At 42.4% G+C, this 16,722-nt stretch overlaps 2 protein-coding genes across 6 annotated transcripts in view; both read left to right on the top strand.

Annotated features, from left to right (window-relative positions):
- Nucleotides 1-11,025, top strand: part of cadm3 (cell adhesion molecule 3) — a 100,702-nt gene extending 89,677 nt beyond the window's left edge. The window contains exons 9-11 of one of the 4 annotated variants that reach the window (XM_050074720.1): nucleotides 409-465; nucleotides 4,675-4,800; nucleotides 6,644-11,025. In XM_050074720.1, the coding sequence (XP_049930677.1) occupies nucleotides 409-465; nucleotides 4,675-4,800; nucleotides 6,644-6,762 (302 nt within the window). In that variant the 3' untranslated portion in view covers nucleotides 6,763-11,025. The remainder of the gene's footprint in view (nucleotides 1-408; nucleotides 466-4,674; nucleotides 4,801-6,643) is intronic. The other 3 variants (XM_050074722.1, XM_050074721.1, XM_050074723.1) reach the window with 3 other exon arrangements.
- Nucleotides 11,026-14,122: 3,097 nt separating this feature from the next.
- The window catches only part of kirrel1b (kirre like nephrin family adhesion molecule 1b), an 89,160-nt gene continuing 86,560 nt past the window's right edge, over nucleotides 14,123-16,722 (top strand). For both annotated transcript variants that reach the window (XM_050033204.1, XM_050033203.1), the window contains exon 1: nucleotides 14,123-14,474. In XM_050033204.1, coding sequence (XP_049889161.1) covers nucleotides 14,429-14,474 — 46 coding nt within the window. In that variant the 5' untranslated portion in view covers nucleotides 14,123-14,428. The remainder of the gene's footprint in view (nucleotides 14,475-16,722) is intronic.

Raw genomic sequence — 16,722 nt, 5'->3', positions numbered from 1 at the left:
GGAAAAACAAACACCATTCAAGTTACTACTTTGCTATTTTCTTTCCTCAATACACAAACTGTAGTCGCATTGTGGAGCAGTCAAGGATACCGGGAGTTTGTTTTACATCCACACACATGCAAACACAAACAGATACTCAAAGCTGACAGCAAGAGAAGAATTGAAGAAAGACAATGAAGGAAAAAAATGGCATTCGTGTGGCCTTTTCACAGCTGTTTCATGTTTTTTTTTCTTGTTTTCCTCTTTCCTCCTGTTGATAACCCCTAACCCCACCCTGAACCCACAACACACACTCATCCATCCATCCATCCATCCATCCATCCATCCATCCATCCATCCATCCATCATCCTTCCACCCACCCATCCATCCATCCATGCATCCATTCATCCAACCAACCATCCATCCAGACATCCAACAATCCATCTACCCATTCACTTCAGAAGATGCTGCAGGCAACATTACAGGTATAACTTTTCCACCAGTCATCTGTCGTTCTGACTCTCTGTCGTTCTAACTTTTCGTCCACCTGCCTGTCTGTCTGTCCATCTGTAGGTCTGACTGTCTGTAACTCTGTCTGTTTTCGTCTGTCTGTCACTCTGGGAAAAAAAAACCTAGGGGACACTTTGAACTTCAGAGCGGAGGGATGAATATTTCATACTCCTGCCCACGTAATGCTTTGTTGTTGCCAATACATGCACAGACACAGGCTCAAAACACATTCACACCAGCACTGCACACACCAGGCACTCACATCTATCTCACAAAACACACACACACACAAGCATGACCTCTTAAGTGGTACAAGTCATTTACACAGTGTTCCACTTCCTCTGTGTGATTCTCTATGTGTGTGAGTGTGTGTGTGTTTTTCTGTGTGTGTGTTGGGAGGGGGGGGGTCAGGCTTCGAGGTGTTCTTGGGTCTTGTCTGCTTTCCTTTGATGCTGACAGCAGGATTTATGGGCTCATTCTCAGTCTCGCCTCGTCAGCATGCCCCTCTCACCTCCACGCCGGCCAGCCAGTGTGTGTCCGACTTTCTGTGTGTGTCTGTGTGTGTGTGTGTGTGTGTGTGTGTGTGACATTCTGACTGGAGCTCAGAGTCCCCCCTTCCCACCACTCCTCTTCCCCCCTCTTCTCCCTGTTCTCTGTCTGCGGCTGGCCTCTGGTTGGCTGTTGTCATGCCCCTTCACTTCTCTAACTGGCTGGAATGTGAAGTTTTTCTCCAAAACTGGCCGTTCACCCCATCATTTGGTGTCCCAGTTGGTTGTAATGTGTTTCTTCCTTCTTCAGTTTCAGTTTTGTCTAGTTTTCTGGTTGTCAGTGCCTGTTGCTGTGTCTCTATCTCTCGTTCCTATTCTCCGACTGGGCGTATAAGTTAGCTGTTTCTTCCTCTGACTGGTTGAATACCTGCCCTCCACTTTGGTTTGATCCCTGAAACATTCACCAAGTGCAAGTCAGTCTCTCTTTCCAACTCCTTTCTCCTTTTATTCCTTTTGAGTCTTTTTACGCTTTTTGGTATGAGAAGTGTTGCTTTCGAGTTGTGCCTATCTGAGTGACTTTCAAAGTGACACCCAGCTTCTGATCCGGTCTGAAAAGTCAGGCGAAATAAATGATGTATCAAATTATTTCGGCGTAGATTGCTTTCTTCTCTGAGGGGCAAGTTGCTAAAGTGGCTGAAGCGAGGCAAACCGGGGGGAAAAGAAATATCAAATCTCTGCTGATGGGTGAAACACTTGCATTTTGAAAAATGCCAGCTTTTCAGAGATGAGGAAAAGAGATCTTGTTTTCAGCTTGGCAGCCGTGAATTGTAAACTTTGTCCACAGGCTTTCACAAGTAAAAAATGTGAATATTTTTCTATGATATTGGCATACTACAACAATACAAGTATATTTCTACCAGTATTAAAGTATTTTGACGTTACATGTCTAGGTACATCTTCTTCTAAGTAAATAATAATTTAAATAGTTTCTAAAATAAATATAATCAAAGTATATTTTTGTTCTAATCATACTTTTAATGCATATTAGAATAGTAATAGTACACATTTTAGTGTGCTGTTTTAAAACACATCTTAAGTACAGCCTTTATAATATCAAGTACAACCTCAGTAGATTCATTGTAACACAAACTAAGTGTTGTTATCTTCAGTGCACCAAAGTAAACTAAGAGTAAACTAAGCTAGAGTACACTTGTTCCTCATTTTGCATATAAAGTAAGGCCTTGTCCACACAAACACGAATGTATTTAAAAATGTAGCTTTTCTATGTGTTTTGTCCTTCTGTTCACACCCAAACTGCAGTTTAGGTTGCAAAAAAAACCCTTAACCTTTTGTAAAATTCAGTCCAGGCGTGTTGACAGACGTGTTGACAGGGAAAACAGAGTTCAAATGAGGCCACAATTTGTGCAATGCCAAGTGTGACCAAAATAATGCTGTCTCTAACCTTGCTAACAGGACTTGTTACATAGTTAGACATAAATGTAAAGTTAGTCTTCCTCTTTATTGAGGAACAGAGGTGTCAGAATGTGGTAAGGAAATCACAGCTCCATGGATGTATAAAGAGAACTGGATATAGTGTTTGGGGCAGGGCCCCGTTCATTCCTATAAAAGGGTGACATGACACTGTCATGAACTTGTCATAAACATTTATGACTGTTTGTCATTCGGTGTGTCATTTGGTTTTTGTAATGACAAGTTGACATTGTTGTGGTTGTCTTGATTATGACAACTTGACATTAATTAAAGTGACATTACCAGAAGATGTCTTTGTCATGACAACAAAGACATCTTCTGGTAATGTCATCCTGGTTAATGTCAAGTTGTCATAATAAGGTAATCCCAAACAAATTTAATGTCAACTTGTCATGACAAAGACAACTTCTGGTAATGTCACTTTAATTAATGTCAAGTTGTCATAATCCAAGACAACCCAAACAATGTCAACTTGTCATTACAAAAACCAAATGACACTTAATGACAGCAGTCATAAACATGTACATAATGTTCATGACAGGTTCATGACCGTGTCATGTCATAGTTATGACACTCTTATGTACAGTAGATACCTTCAAGTAAAGTGTTACCAAAGTTTTTCAGTGGCGCATGAAGCCAAAATAGTTCAACTTCACGGGTATAATATAACCCAGATCTGCTTCATGGGGCCCATAAAGCAAGTGCACTAGAGACGCTGGCCTAGCAGCTAGTTTAGCCTTCGACTAACTTGAATGGTGATAAAATGATTTTTGTGCAGCTATTCTAGACTTTCAAAATGTTATCGGACCAAATGGATCTAATCCTGATCGTAAAACGAGTCATTTCAAGAGAATTGTGACGCTCAAAAAATGCCTCCACTGATTTACAGACGTCTCTTTCACAATGTAAGTCTATGGGAAAAAGTGTTTTTTGGACACAATGACATCACGTCACAGATCTGGAAGTTATAATTCCATGATTTGGCCGCTTTGTCAAATTGGCTTCAAAGCCCGGCACACTTTGTATTGGCTTGCACTGCTCCAGGTAGCCGTCCACTAATAACTTGGCTTCTGAATACCCATCTTCTTCTTCTTCTTTGTCGGTGTGTGCCTTTAGGGTTACAGTTATATCACCACCTGTTTGTTTGGCAGGCTCTTGACAGAAATTAAATTGCATTTTCTTTGGAGGAAGTGTTTGTGTGGACAGGAGTTTTATTCAGAACGAAGGAGGAAAATCTCCTTTTTCAACAATACCCATGTTCATGTGGACTAGTCCTCGGTGCATTTTAAATACTAAAATACATAATGTAAGTGTGAAAGTAACAAAGAAATCCCTCTCTGTCGATGACTCGAGAGTTCAAGTGATCAACAGTGTATTTTGTTGTGATTTTGCATACACTAAAAGTAAATTAATAAAACTAATTATACTTTTTTGTACAGGTATGTAGCTGCTATTTTGGTTCAGACAAACTTAAACGCAACCTCTTTAGGTATGCTAATTTGGGGGTTTGGTGTGCTTGAACAATTGCCCATATTCCCTGGTTGGTAATCCAGCCTTGGATTCCTTAAACCTGAGCGTTTTCAGAGCTATGAAGAGAATAATATCCTTCAGTTAAAGTGAAAAGATGGAAATTACCAATGCTGAAAGGGCGAGGATTTCACCCGACATCAACAGCAAGTGTTCCCACAAGGTTCTTTAAAGTGATTGGGACTTGGTCGGTAAACTGCACAATCCTGTTGCATGTTAGTCACGACCAATTTTTAATAGAGGGTGACGCGGTGGCCCCTTTTCTTTCGCCTGGCTTTTTTCATATCCTTGTCTTTGTCTTCTGAAGGTTTGCTGCTGTGCCTGGGTATTATATATTGACAAGTCTTCTCCGCTCCCCTGTTCTTTTCTTTTCTTTCTGCCTTCTCTCTGTCACTCTCCCCATTATTCTCTCTCTCTTTCTCTATTTCTGCTGCCTTTCATCATCTGTCTCCTGTTTCCACCAATATTCATACACCACCCCCTCCTCCCTCCTCCCTCCTCCCTCTCTGCTCTCAATCTCTGTCTCTCTGTCCCTCTCTCCCCTTATTTCTCACTGTCTCTGCCTCATTTTCTTTCACTCTTTGTCTCTGTCTTTCCCATCTTATCTTTACTACATGACTTCTTTTTCTCCTCTCCTCTCCTCTCCTCTCCTCTCCTCTACTCCACCCTCCTCCTAAGACCCCACAGCCATGTCAACCTCTTCAGGGGTGGACCACGCCGTGATTGGAGGGGTGGTGGCTGTTATTGTCTTCATCCTGCTCTGCCTCCTCATCGTCCTCGGCAGATACCTCATCAGACACAAAGGTCACCTGCTAATGCACACACACACACATGGACACACACGGACCCACTCATGCATGCATGCATGAGCGTACACCGAGATACACTTGCATAAATATGGATACATGCGTACCAAGACTGGATCTCACACGTACAAACATGCATATGCATACAAATGCAGGGACACACAGTAATGCAAATGCACTCGTACCTAAATATGGATTCTAAGCATAAACCTCACTTACTTCACTCTCAAAGCAGAAAATGAATGAATGACAATAAGTGAATGTTTATTCATTGCCTTTTAATACATTTTGGTTCACACAACTTCCTGTGAGATTAGATTTTCCGGCATCAGCGATATTTCAGCAGCATATTTTATATAGTCAAAGCAGAAACATAATTGCTTCCTGGCCATGATGTTAGTTAGTTATCTGTTGCTCATGTGCTCTGTGGGTGGGAGACAACCAAACTGTGTTTCTTTTTCTCTCTTTACACTCGTTCAGGTCTCCAAAACACATTTTTAGCACATAAACAAACAAGAACAAAGCAAATTCAAATGTCTCAGCTCCAACGGGGAACAAATTTAAATGGTACTAAACATGTTTCGGCACCCAGGTGGCGCAGTTGATAAACACTTGCCCACCTCCACCACCACAGTGCGCCACATTCAATTCTCAGCTCTGGTGCCTCCAGCTGGTCCAGAATATTGAACACAATTGCTTGGTGGCCAGTGTTCACAGATGCCAGGTCTGTGAGGGATCATGTCCGTGTCGTTGCACTAGTGACTCCCTCTGGCTGGTTAAGGCACCTGTGCATAAAAGGGTGGAATCTGGGGGGTGATAGTTCCTCACTGTCTGGTGGCTGCATGTGTACGGGTTTGCGGGCCAGCGGAGGAGTGAGCAATTACACGGACTGTAGTACATGAAAACTGGTCATTGCCTGTCATTTCACTGTCATTATGTGAGAGTAAATGCAGATACTTCTCACTAATGAAGCATAAAAGCAACCGATGAAACGGCTGACAACATGTGCACTTACAGGATAATGAACAGATAGCTGTACGTCCTAAGGATTAACATCTTATTACACTCTATTTAGACTATGAACAATTAACATTTAAATTACTTTATTTATTACTTTAAAAGTAGGTTGACAAAATGCTGTAACCAGTTTTTGGTGTTCACAGACAGCTGATGTTGTCTGTTTCTGTTTTTCTTGTCTGTGTCATGTTCTTAGCCTGTATGTCACTTGTTATCATTCCAAGGTTACATATTTACTCAGTTTAAGCTGCTTTTAAGTTATATTATACCATATATTTCACTAGTAACCCTATATAAACATTGAAGTGGAGTCATTGAAATGCTGTTAAGACAATGGTTATACTGTATGTAGCTTAGATGTCTAAAAACGTTCACTTTTTAACACAGTTTTTAACGTAGATCTTTTGATGTCCTTGGACCTGCAGATTAAATTAATGCTCACCAGGAAATCCAACTTTTGTCAAAATGAAACCCAACACAAAATCTCTCCAAAGACAAATCCTGTGTGGTATCCAGATAAACACATTTTTATTAGTTGTTCTCTGGACTTTGTGTCTCCTACCATGCCCTCAAACTAAAGAAAACTTTACTGAGTAGTAATTCACCCACATTAAAAGCAAAAGTTTTTCAAAAGCACCTGAAGTGACAATTTAGACAGCATATTGGAACATCTCGCCACTCCGCTGTTTATAACAGTCTCTGGACTTTTGTCATTTTACCGTTCTAATGTTTGACTTTTATGGCCCCAGCAATATTATCTCTCCTCCTCCTTTTCTCTCTCTGTCTCTCACCATCTGTGTCTCTTTTTCTCTTTCCTTCCACAGGAACATACCTGACCCACGAGGCCAAGGGCTCGGACGACGCCCCCGATGCAGACACGGCCATCATCAACGCAGAGGGAGGCCACTCCGGAGCAGAGGACAAGAAGGAGTACTTCATCTAGATAGAGGAATGGAGCATTGGAGGAAAGGAGCGGGAGGAAGGGGGGGGAAGAGGAAAAGCTGGAAGACGTGGATTAGAAGAGTGGGGAGGAGTGACGGGGAAAAAAAACCTCCATTTGTTTTCACGACGCTTCAGTTCTTCACTCGGTTGGAGGGATGATGGGAGGGGACGGGAGGGAAAGAACTGTGGGCAGGATAAAGCGATGAGTTGAGCTTCAACTGGTACTACCCTCTTTGCATTGATACAGGGAAGTGAGATTTTGCACTGACACACGGACGAACTGAAGTTACACACTCAAACACACACACACAAACATACATACATGAGTCGGTTTTGGGGGAAACTCCTCACACACAGACTTGAATGCTCGTAGATGCTCAGATTAACAAACACGAGCCTCCTACTCTACTAACACGTCTGAAATATTTCTGAATGACACATTAACACATTTTTACACAGGCATCGTATCCTACTTCTAACTGTCAGCGCCTCGAAAAAGCAAAATTGTAACTCACATTCCGGCATCCCGAGCTGATACTTCACTTCTCACACCTCGCCAACCTCGTCTACTCGACATTTAAACCAAACCAGCTCTGTCTTTTCACGTTTTTGTCCTCATTCTTTTCATCTAACAAGGCGGTATCCCTCTGTAAACATTCTAGTGGCAGAGAAATCCATCCAAAGCAAATTACTACTGACAAACATAATCTCCCTCTCTCGCAGTTTAATCTTTTTATGCCATCAAACCTCTTCCTGCATCCTCTCAAACCCCTGGTACAGGCCGTCGAATTTCCCACATCGCAGCACCATACGACATGCAACACTCATGCAAAAATAGCATTCCCGCCTTGCGCTACCAAGCCGAGGGGCTCCAGTATACATATATAAATATATATATATAGAATTATATAGCATTCTTTTTACTTGACAGAAAATGTTTGGTGTGCTGTAAATACACTCTCTCTCTCTCTCTCTCTCTCTGTCCTCTATCTCGGTCTATCCCTCTTCTCTTTCTCTCTACATTTCCCTCTCTCCTGTATCTCATACAGTCTGTTACTGCATTACAGTGACTTATATACTCTAAAAAAAAAAAAAAAAGCCTGCCTGTTTTTATTACATGCGTGGAAATGCAGAGTCAAAACTATCAATATCTGGGAAAAAATATAAAAATAACGACGATGATGTTGCGATGAAAACTAACCTTAACTGCAAATATTTGTAAGAGGAACATTTTCCTTCTTTTCTTTCTTTTTCTTTTTTTTCCCCTTTGGTTTTTTGGGGACTTATGAGAGATTTCCTCTCGTCAGTGTCTCAGTGTGTTACTGTCAGTGTTAACAGTTTACAGTGTCTGTCGGTTTGTCAGTCCAGGAGTCCATACATCTAATTTTCCAACTTGTATTTCGATTTTGAGTTTTAAAGCTTTTGATGCTATTTCTTTACTTTTCTTTTGAGCGCCACGTTCAGTGTGGCCGTTTTCTCCCTGCTCTGTCGGCCCTTTACTCCCAAACACTAAACTGTAGCAAAACCTCGGTCGAACGCAGCTTCGAAAAGGTGTCAAAGTGTTTGGTGGAGTTTTCCTGGAGTATCACTGCCCGGCCGGCGCATGTGGACCGTCGTGGTCTTCCTTCCAATTGGCCCCCGCTGAACGTAAAGCTTGACTCCGCCATCTTTCTCCCCGTAGCAGACTGCTTGTCTTGGCTCAGCCACCTGGCATTAAATTCATCGAGTAGTGACATCATGACTTCCTCTAAGAAGCTGGCACGGTTGCCGCTTCGGGGAGGTGAAAATGCTTGCTCGCTTTTCACTACAGGGCCAAACAGGACTGCCTACATGTATTATGACAAACTCCCTGGCCAAAAAAACCCCTTTCTCTTATTGTTTCTCTTTCTGTGTGTGTGTTATTGCAAGCAGGAATCATTCGCCAGCTTAGCAAAAGGTTCCCATAAATGAACGGTGTTTTATTAAGGTTGGGAGTTCGCCTTGGCGTTGGCAAGCTCCACTTGGCCCGGTCGTGGAAATTGATTGCAATCTAACTAAGAGGCTCGGGGCTCCAGACTGTATGCATGCCAAGGTTTGGCTTGGTGGGCAGGGTGCCCGAGCCGGAGTCTGGGCTGCACTAACACTGAAGAAAGTCATTTAGGAACGTAAATGTCCTCTTCTCTTTTTTTACCCCCTCCGCTCCACTCGTCCATTTCTTTTCATTCTTTAATCAATCATCTTGTCTGCGTCCTGATCCACCTTCACCCGGTCTCTCCTCTCCTCATCACTCCATCCCCCTTGTCCCCCCCTCCTCCTTCCCATTTCCCATCTCAGATCGATGTCCAATTCTCCTTGCTGGTCTCTCTCTCATTCAGGAGTCCATAGACGTACAGTAGAAGTAGCGTCTCTCGGTTTGCTGGCGTGTGCTGGTGGCTCTCTGCGGCACTTTTGGGGGGTGTTTTAGGAGAGGAATCCATTTGCTGTCGTCAGTCTACTCCGTAGACAGTTAAGTCTGTGATAGTTTTTGTACACCCTTTTTTGGGAACGTTCAGGGATTGTGCTTTTCGTACCTTTCCCCGCATTGTCGTTAACTGCAACCTAGCTAGCTGCTTTGAAAGCAAGTGGCCCGGCTAGTGTGTCTATAAGCTAGCTATACTACAAAGGGTAATGTGACCTGAAGCAGGGCCAGCTGTTGAACTTTTTTTTTTGTTTGTTTTTTTGCTAGGGCTCTCGATAAGATTTTGGGTTGATGCTGTAGTAAACTCTGCTTAAACAGTATTCTATTTGGAGACGTGCAGCAGGAAACTTCAAACAAACCTCTGTTTATCCCATGTTTGCTCTGCAACACTCCTCAGCTTTTCACAGCATCCGTGTCTGCAGACCAGAGGACGGGCTTTGTCTCAAAGAGCTTATTGTCCACTTTGAAGAGTAACCCTTGATTTGTATTTAACACCGGTCGAATTCTGCTCTGTGAATGGAGAAAGGAATACCTGCCTCGTACTCAACAAAGTGTTGTGTCTCTTAAAAACTAATGGACCTGTATTTGCCTGTAATTTATCGTCCTGTCCTTCGTCTTAGTTAATGTGCTAGCATGTAGCTTGCATGAGAAAAGGTTGGAAATGTAGATAGTGTAGGAGATAAGAAGTGCCGACAAGCACCTCTCCTGAGACAAGAGCGGCGGTCTGCCCGACTGACCCCCCTGCTGTTCTCTGATCTGCAAACATACACCGTGTCCCAGTTAAACCCGTCTGTACCTCCTCCACAGCAGTCCTCGGGATAACACTGAGAAAACCGATGATGTAGGACTCATTCTGCTTTTCCCCTCTACTGCTGCATTAAACTGATGTAGGGGTACAACGGCGTTGAATTGGGACGTGCAGTCAGTCTACTTCATATTTCATTGCATCAGTGCAGTAATGACTAGCTGTCACCAGATGCCAGCAAACAGCAACTTTTCTTTGCCCTCTTCAGTCACACCAAGCTGTCCTGCCCCACCACTTGACTCACCAACTCCTCTTCAGGCAGTCGCACACTAGCTGCCAGTCATCTCTTTATTTTTGTAGTATAAACAAATTGATTTTTAAATTATGTTTTGTAAAAGGTGTGCATAATCTTCAGTGTGTTACTTTTTAGTTCAATTGATCATTTTCTCTTTTTTAAATTAGATTTTCCCAATCTTGGAGGTTAGAAACATTTTTGTTTGGCATTTTATTCTTTCAACAACCATTTTTCTATAATTTCATGTATATAGTGTTGCCTTTACTGGATACTCTTACAAGCGCACCCATACACACTTTGCACACACACTTTGGGTACATACACATCCACACACATATCTGGATATGCACGGCAGGCATGACGTCTGTGACTATGGTGTATTTATATGTGTGTGTATGTGTGTTTGTGTATGAGTGTGAGGTGTGTATTAATTGACCCAAAACAGACTCCGGAGACACTCTTATTACATGTGTTGCATTCACGAAAATGTTATGATTTCGATGACTAAAACAACGTCTTTGTTTCTCAGACTTATTATTTTGGATGACAAGTCTTCCTTTTGAATAAATATCCATATCACATGAGAATAGTGCTGTCATGTATGTTAATTTGTACTATGGCTGATGATGTCATCAAGGCGAGACCCAACCGCATGCTGTGGAGGGTTTGTGTCTGTTGGATGTTCATACCGTATTTGTTTTATTTCATTTGGGTTCTTTTTTCTTTTCTTTTTTTAAATACCAGTTCAGTTGTTGACTTCAATAAACATGCATTTGGGTTAATTTCACCCGTGTTGTCGTTGGTTCTTCCTGTTCAGAAACTTTCAGATGTGATCCAGAATACTAAAAGTTTCATTCAAGTTGGTTTAATAATCTGTTCCTGCCTGGGTTGGTCTTTTTTTCTTATTGCAGGTACATCACAGTTTACTACACCGCCTCAGGAAAATGACCAATCCAGGGCATTTCTACAGAACTAAACAGCCCTGTTACAAAAACAATTTTTAAGACAAATGAACAAAAAAAGCTCACTTGAAATATGCACATTAACATCTCCCAAATCTTTGTATTTAGAATTCTAATCTAGTATTAATAATTTAACATTGTATAAACAAGGACATACATGATAGGGGCTTTAGTGGTAACACTTGGTGGTCCCCATACAAATATCATGTATAGACTGTAACATTTCAACAGTTTATAAATTGAGATTCAGCTGTTTCCTTTATACTGAGATGTTTAACAGATTATCCATAGAGTAATAACATACCTTATTATCAGAATAATGTAGTTGAATTGAACTGTTCACTCAACCTATGCTTAGGTTAAGTGAACAGTTCAGTTTAAGCTGCATTATTCTGAGAATATGTAGTGAATTGTGACATATACTTTACAGATTAACATCTACAGACAGAGCGAAGCAGCTGAATTGTTGAATCTCAACTAAGCTGCTGAAATGTTACAAATACTCTTTAAACTGTATCTGTAGGTTGACTGTCCAGATAAAGTGTCACCGACTTTTTAAATGTATTTTACACTTTCTTTTTTGTAACAAGCCCATATTATATAAGAGTGAATATCTTCCATTTCATTAAGCAGTGTTTAAGACTGTTAAAATTGTCAACAGGTCCTGACAAAGCCATATGCAGTTAAAGGAAATGCCCAACAGAGGGCAGTGCAGTGCAATAATTCGACGTCCCTTGCTTGGCTTTGCACAAGAAGGTTGGCTGGGTCTAAAATTTGGAAAATCACTCACTGACTTTCTCTTTTAATTCAGTTAAAGTACATTCCATATTGGCAGAAGTCTTTATGTAATTATTTCTGAAACAGAACATCAAATAATGCTTTCTTTGTCTCTGCTGAATATGAGTCTGTTTCTTTTTTTCTTTCTTTCTTTCTTTCTTTCTCTCTCTCTGGGATCCTTTTATTCCTCTTATCTGTTCCCTGCCTCCATCCCTTCAGCACACACTGTAGTTTGGGGAATATTGTTACCACATGTTGATACTGGTATAGAGGTTAATAATCTGACATACATTGCACACATGCTACCAGTTAATTACACACTAAATAGTCACAGTCCTCACACAGATGGATATCCATCACACTGCCCAGCTGTCTGAGGATAAAGGACTTGTTTTTGCTTAACTTGTTCTTAGAAAGCACTGTATGTAACTCTGGAGAAAGGTAGGTGACTGTTGAATCTCATTCCCAGGTTGACAAATACTGGTGGTTTGAGGTGGTGGTTCGGTTCGACTACCAACCCAAAGCATCTGGACCTGGGAATAGCCCCAACAATCACCTACCTTTTTCCAGAGTTACATACAGCACCATCAATACTGACTCACTCTGTGAACAAAGAGATATGCTGCTGTTAAGATCAATGTGATCTACTTAAAACTGAACAAAATATGGCAATGTAGGTGTGTGACACCAAAGCTCATCTCATTTGAGTGAACAGCACAATTCTGATTAGAACTCTGATTTCACCAAATGTATATTCTGCAACATGCTTCTATATTGCAGATTGTTAAGTCACATGTATATGTAAGAATATAAGGATATGTATAGCTTTTGGTACACCTGACCTTAAGCTTTCCGAAAAAAAAAGGTTGCTTTAAACACTATTGGATGCCGGGAACAAGCTGTAATTTCCTACTGAAAACGATAAATGTGTAATACGTAACTAAAAATCATACTGGCACTGTGATGAGGTCACTATAGTTACCAATTTAGTTCAGACAGTATGACACACCGCCTGTGTAACAGGAATAAACTGTAATGGAAATGATGGCAATACCATGAGGTCACTGTAGATACTCCAGTAATCCCTATAGCAATAATATGAACTGAATAGCAATAACAATAAAGAGAATACCTTTTTATAATGAGCTAAAATGTGCCGTTTCAAATGTTTACAAAATGGTAGTATTCGAAAAAGCACTGCAATAATATAAAAACAAAAGACTGTCTTTTATATTGACTAACAGGTCTTTATATAGGCAGTGATAGTGGGCGACAAGTACATACAGTCGGATAGCTACAGGCCCTGAAAACTTGCCTGTTTCTCAATGAAATCGAATATTCATAACTTCAGTAACAAGTGTGAAAAATAAAGTTTGCAAGAAACAGTTTATGTTTTGTGAAGAGTTAACTCAAAAACTCATATGTGTTTTCAGGACTGTGTAGGTGTAGTTTGACTGATTGACAGCGTTCTTGCAAACTGCTGCCCACATTAGATTCAAATGTATCAGAAGTGTGATTGGGCCTTTAAATACATGACATCACTTCGTCCAGCTTTGTCCTGGCCACTTTAAACCAGTGAGCAAAGACAGATACACAAATCTGTCATGTGGAATAAATAGCCTACAGTCTTTCTAGTTCTAACTTTGGATGAAAATTGTGTGCTCATGTAACTCAGAGCACATTTTGGGTCCTTTAAAATATAAGATAACGTCAATATTGTTCATAAGCACAGAGTGAAACTACCTATATTCCTTCTGTTGGCCTGTATCTTTAATCTGATTGGTCCTGTAATTGCTTTCATGACGCACATCACGTTGCAGATTTTGTAGGACTGATATCCAAATATATTTAAAAGATTAACAACCATAACCTGCTACAGAATATTCCGTGATTAAAGGTGCACACAAGTTTTAATTGTTTAAAGCGCAATTCTCGATGCAGCCGCTGGAGCGCCCTCCTCCGCCTCCTCCTCCACCTCCTCTCCGTGGAGTCCAAAACGGAGATTTGGAGCGGGGAGGCGTGGAGGAGGAGGTGGAGGTGGTGGGGGAGGAGGTGGGAGGGAGGGAGGGGGTGTGTGCTACTGATTGTATGAGAGGAGGGGGGAGAGAGAGAGCGAGAGAGAGAGCGAAAAGAGGAAGAGAGGAATTCAGTCCTGTTTAAATGGGAATCTAAAGCGCAGAGAGGAAAAGGGACGCAGACACAGAAACCAAGAGAGAGAGAAAAGTGGAGACAGATTTATTTTACGCACGGGAAAAACAGGGAAACGAGTAGGAGAAAAGGAAAGGAGGAGAGAGGAAAAGAGGCATCGGGTTTTTTCCTCTAAATTTGGCTCCTTTCACTCTCATGACTCAAAGAGGATTCCAGTTAAATTCACCCGGTCGGGAGGAATTGATGGTGTCTTTTCGGGAGAGCAGAGCCGAGGGGAGGAATCTGAATGCGCTCGGCTGAACCATGCCAGCCCTGTGGATCATAACTTTGGCGATCACTTTGAACCAAGGTGAGAGATGTTTAAACACAGTCTGAACTGGCTGAGGCGCGAGCAACAGCGGAAAGTTTCTTTTTAATGCTCGAATTGTTTTTCTCCTTTTACCCTTCCTCTGTATCCTGCCGTGTGCGGGCGTCTGTGCGCTTTGTGGGTGTCTTTCTGTCTGTGCTGGCAGTGCGTGTGTTTGTGCGTCTACATGTCTGGCAGCGTGCGTGCGCGCGTGACTGTGTGCGCGCGTGCGTGTTCGTAAATGTGTTATGTTGTTATAGATTTGCGCTGCCCTGGACATCATCATTACAGCCCACAGGCACTGGAGGGGAAAGAGTCGTGGGGTGTTCAGGGTCTTCGCTCTGCTGGGAGGAAAAGAATGAGATTTTAAGAGTGCAGACACAAATGGCCCAGACGTGCTGCGTTCATTTTTCTTCAATTACACGTTCATGAGAGAGATTTGGAGCATCTGCACACGACATTGCTTTGACGTGACCTTTGAAACGCATGAATAGATAGATTTGGTTGACACAAACAAACGCAGTGTGGGTCAACAGAGGATGTGTTCAAAGCACGCGCACGCGCACATTTACGCACGCACGCGCTCACACAAACACACACACACACACACACACTCATTCACACACACACACACACACACACACACACTGCGCATAGCCTGCCAGCCGGGGATGATTGATGAGGCGAGGATCCAATGCACAGTCTGGTCACCGGGCTTTAACATGAGTCACACTCGATCAATTTCCAACACACATTCAAGCGCGCGCACATACGGCACGCACGCACCAGACACGTGCATTCCTTTAATCTCAGTCTGTGTGTGTGTATGTGTGTCTGTGTAAGAGAAAGAGTGGAGTTAAGAGCAGCGCAAGTGTCCCTCGAGAGAGAAAGTCTGCGCGCGCGTGTGTGTGTGAGCGAGAGAGAGAATAGAGACCAGTGCATCAACCTCTTAGCATGCAGGTAGAGTCTGGCGTGCTCGTGCACATGCGCGCGGCCCCGCTGCAAACGTGCAGGTGCCAAGAAAAATTCATATTTTACCGTAAAGACGGAGACATATTCACTGGACTGGAGGAGAGCCCCATTACTAATATTAATGTCCCTATTTATCGATCACCTTGATAGATTGGCCTCTTTCTCTCTCCCTCTACCCACACACACACACACACACCTCAGTGAGAGCGAGGATGAGTGTGCGCTTGTGTTTGAGGGCAGTCAGGGCTCCAAAGACAGAGGTGATTAATTGAGGTGGCCTGATGTGAACAGTTCAACCGTGTGTGTGTGTGTGTGTGTGTGTGTGTGTGTGTGTGCGTGCGCGCGCCTCATGTACCTGCTTTAGCACCTGGGTCCCCGGTGCCGCAGGCCGCTGGTGTGATAAACCACAGACGGTGATCTGCCCAGACAGACAGTCAGAGGAGCTCCCAGGCTGGAGCAGAGCTGACCACCTGAGTAGAATATAATAGATTATTATTAATGCTAGCGAGAGCAATTAAAAGAGCAGTCTGAGCATCTTGGATTGAAGAATGGATGCTTTTAGAATATCACGTATCAGAGTCGGTCATCTAGGATACGCCTCTGTCAATCAACCAATGTTATAAGGCGCTCAGATTTATCAGGGCTAAGGCTACTGAGTGTATTGGTTGTAGCCGCATGAAGGAGTAATGTAGAGAAGAGAGAGTAAAGCAGATTAGGAAAGTTTGGTTATTCTAGCTGTAGTGAATCAAACAGAACAAAGCAAAGAAGAGCAGACAGAGCAAAGAACAAGACCAAAAAGCAGTCGAGAACAGAACAAAGGAGAACAAAGCAGAACAGAAGAAACACAGATCAGAACAAAGCAAGGCAATACAGACCGAACCAGAACAGAGGAGAACAGTACAGGGGCAAAAGAGAAGCAGAACAGTAAAGGAACAAAAGAGACAAGACAGACAGAACAGAAAAGAACCTAACAAAAACCTGAACATGAGAGAACAGGAGCACAAGAGAAAGGAAACACAGAAGAAACAGATCAGAATGAGAGCGGAGAGAACCGAAAAGAACCGAACCAAACAGGTCCAAAACAGAGCAGAACCCAGACAGAGCAGAGACTAAACACAACAGGGACAGAATAATGCAACAGAAAACAAGAAAAACAGAACAAAACAACACAACAGAACCAACAGGGAAGATCAGAAACAGAACACAGCAGAGAACAGAAACAGCAGAGCAGCAGATCAGTGTCTCCAGCTGAGCCGGTGTAAGCCTGTAAATGTGATCA

The sequence above is a fragment of the Epinephelus moara genome, chromosome 21, assembly GCF_006386435.1.
Source record: "Epinephelus moara isolate mb chromosome 21, YSFRI_EMoa_1.0, whole genome shotgun sequence".
NCBI classification, from domain to species: Eukaryota; Metazoa; Chordata; class Actinopteri; order Perciformes; family Serranidae; genus Epinephelus; species Epinephelus moara.
Note: the sequence above shows the minus strand (reverse complement) of the source record. Positions and strands in the feature narration are given on the sequence as shown.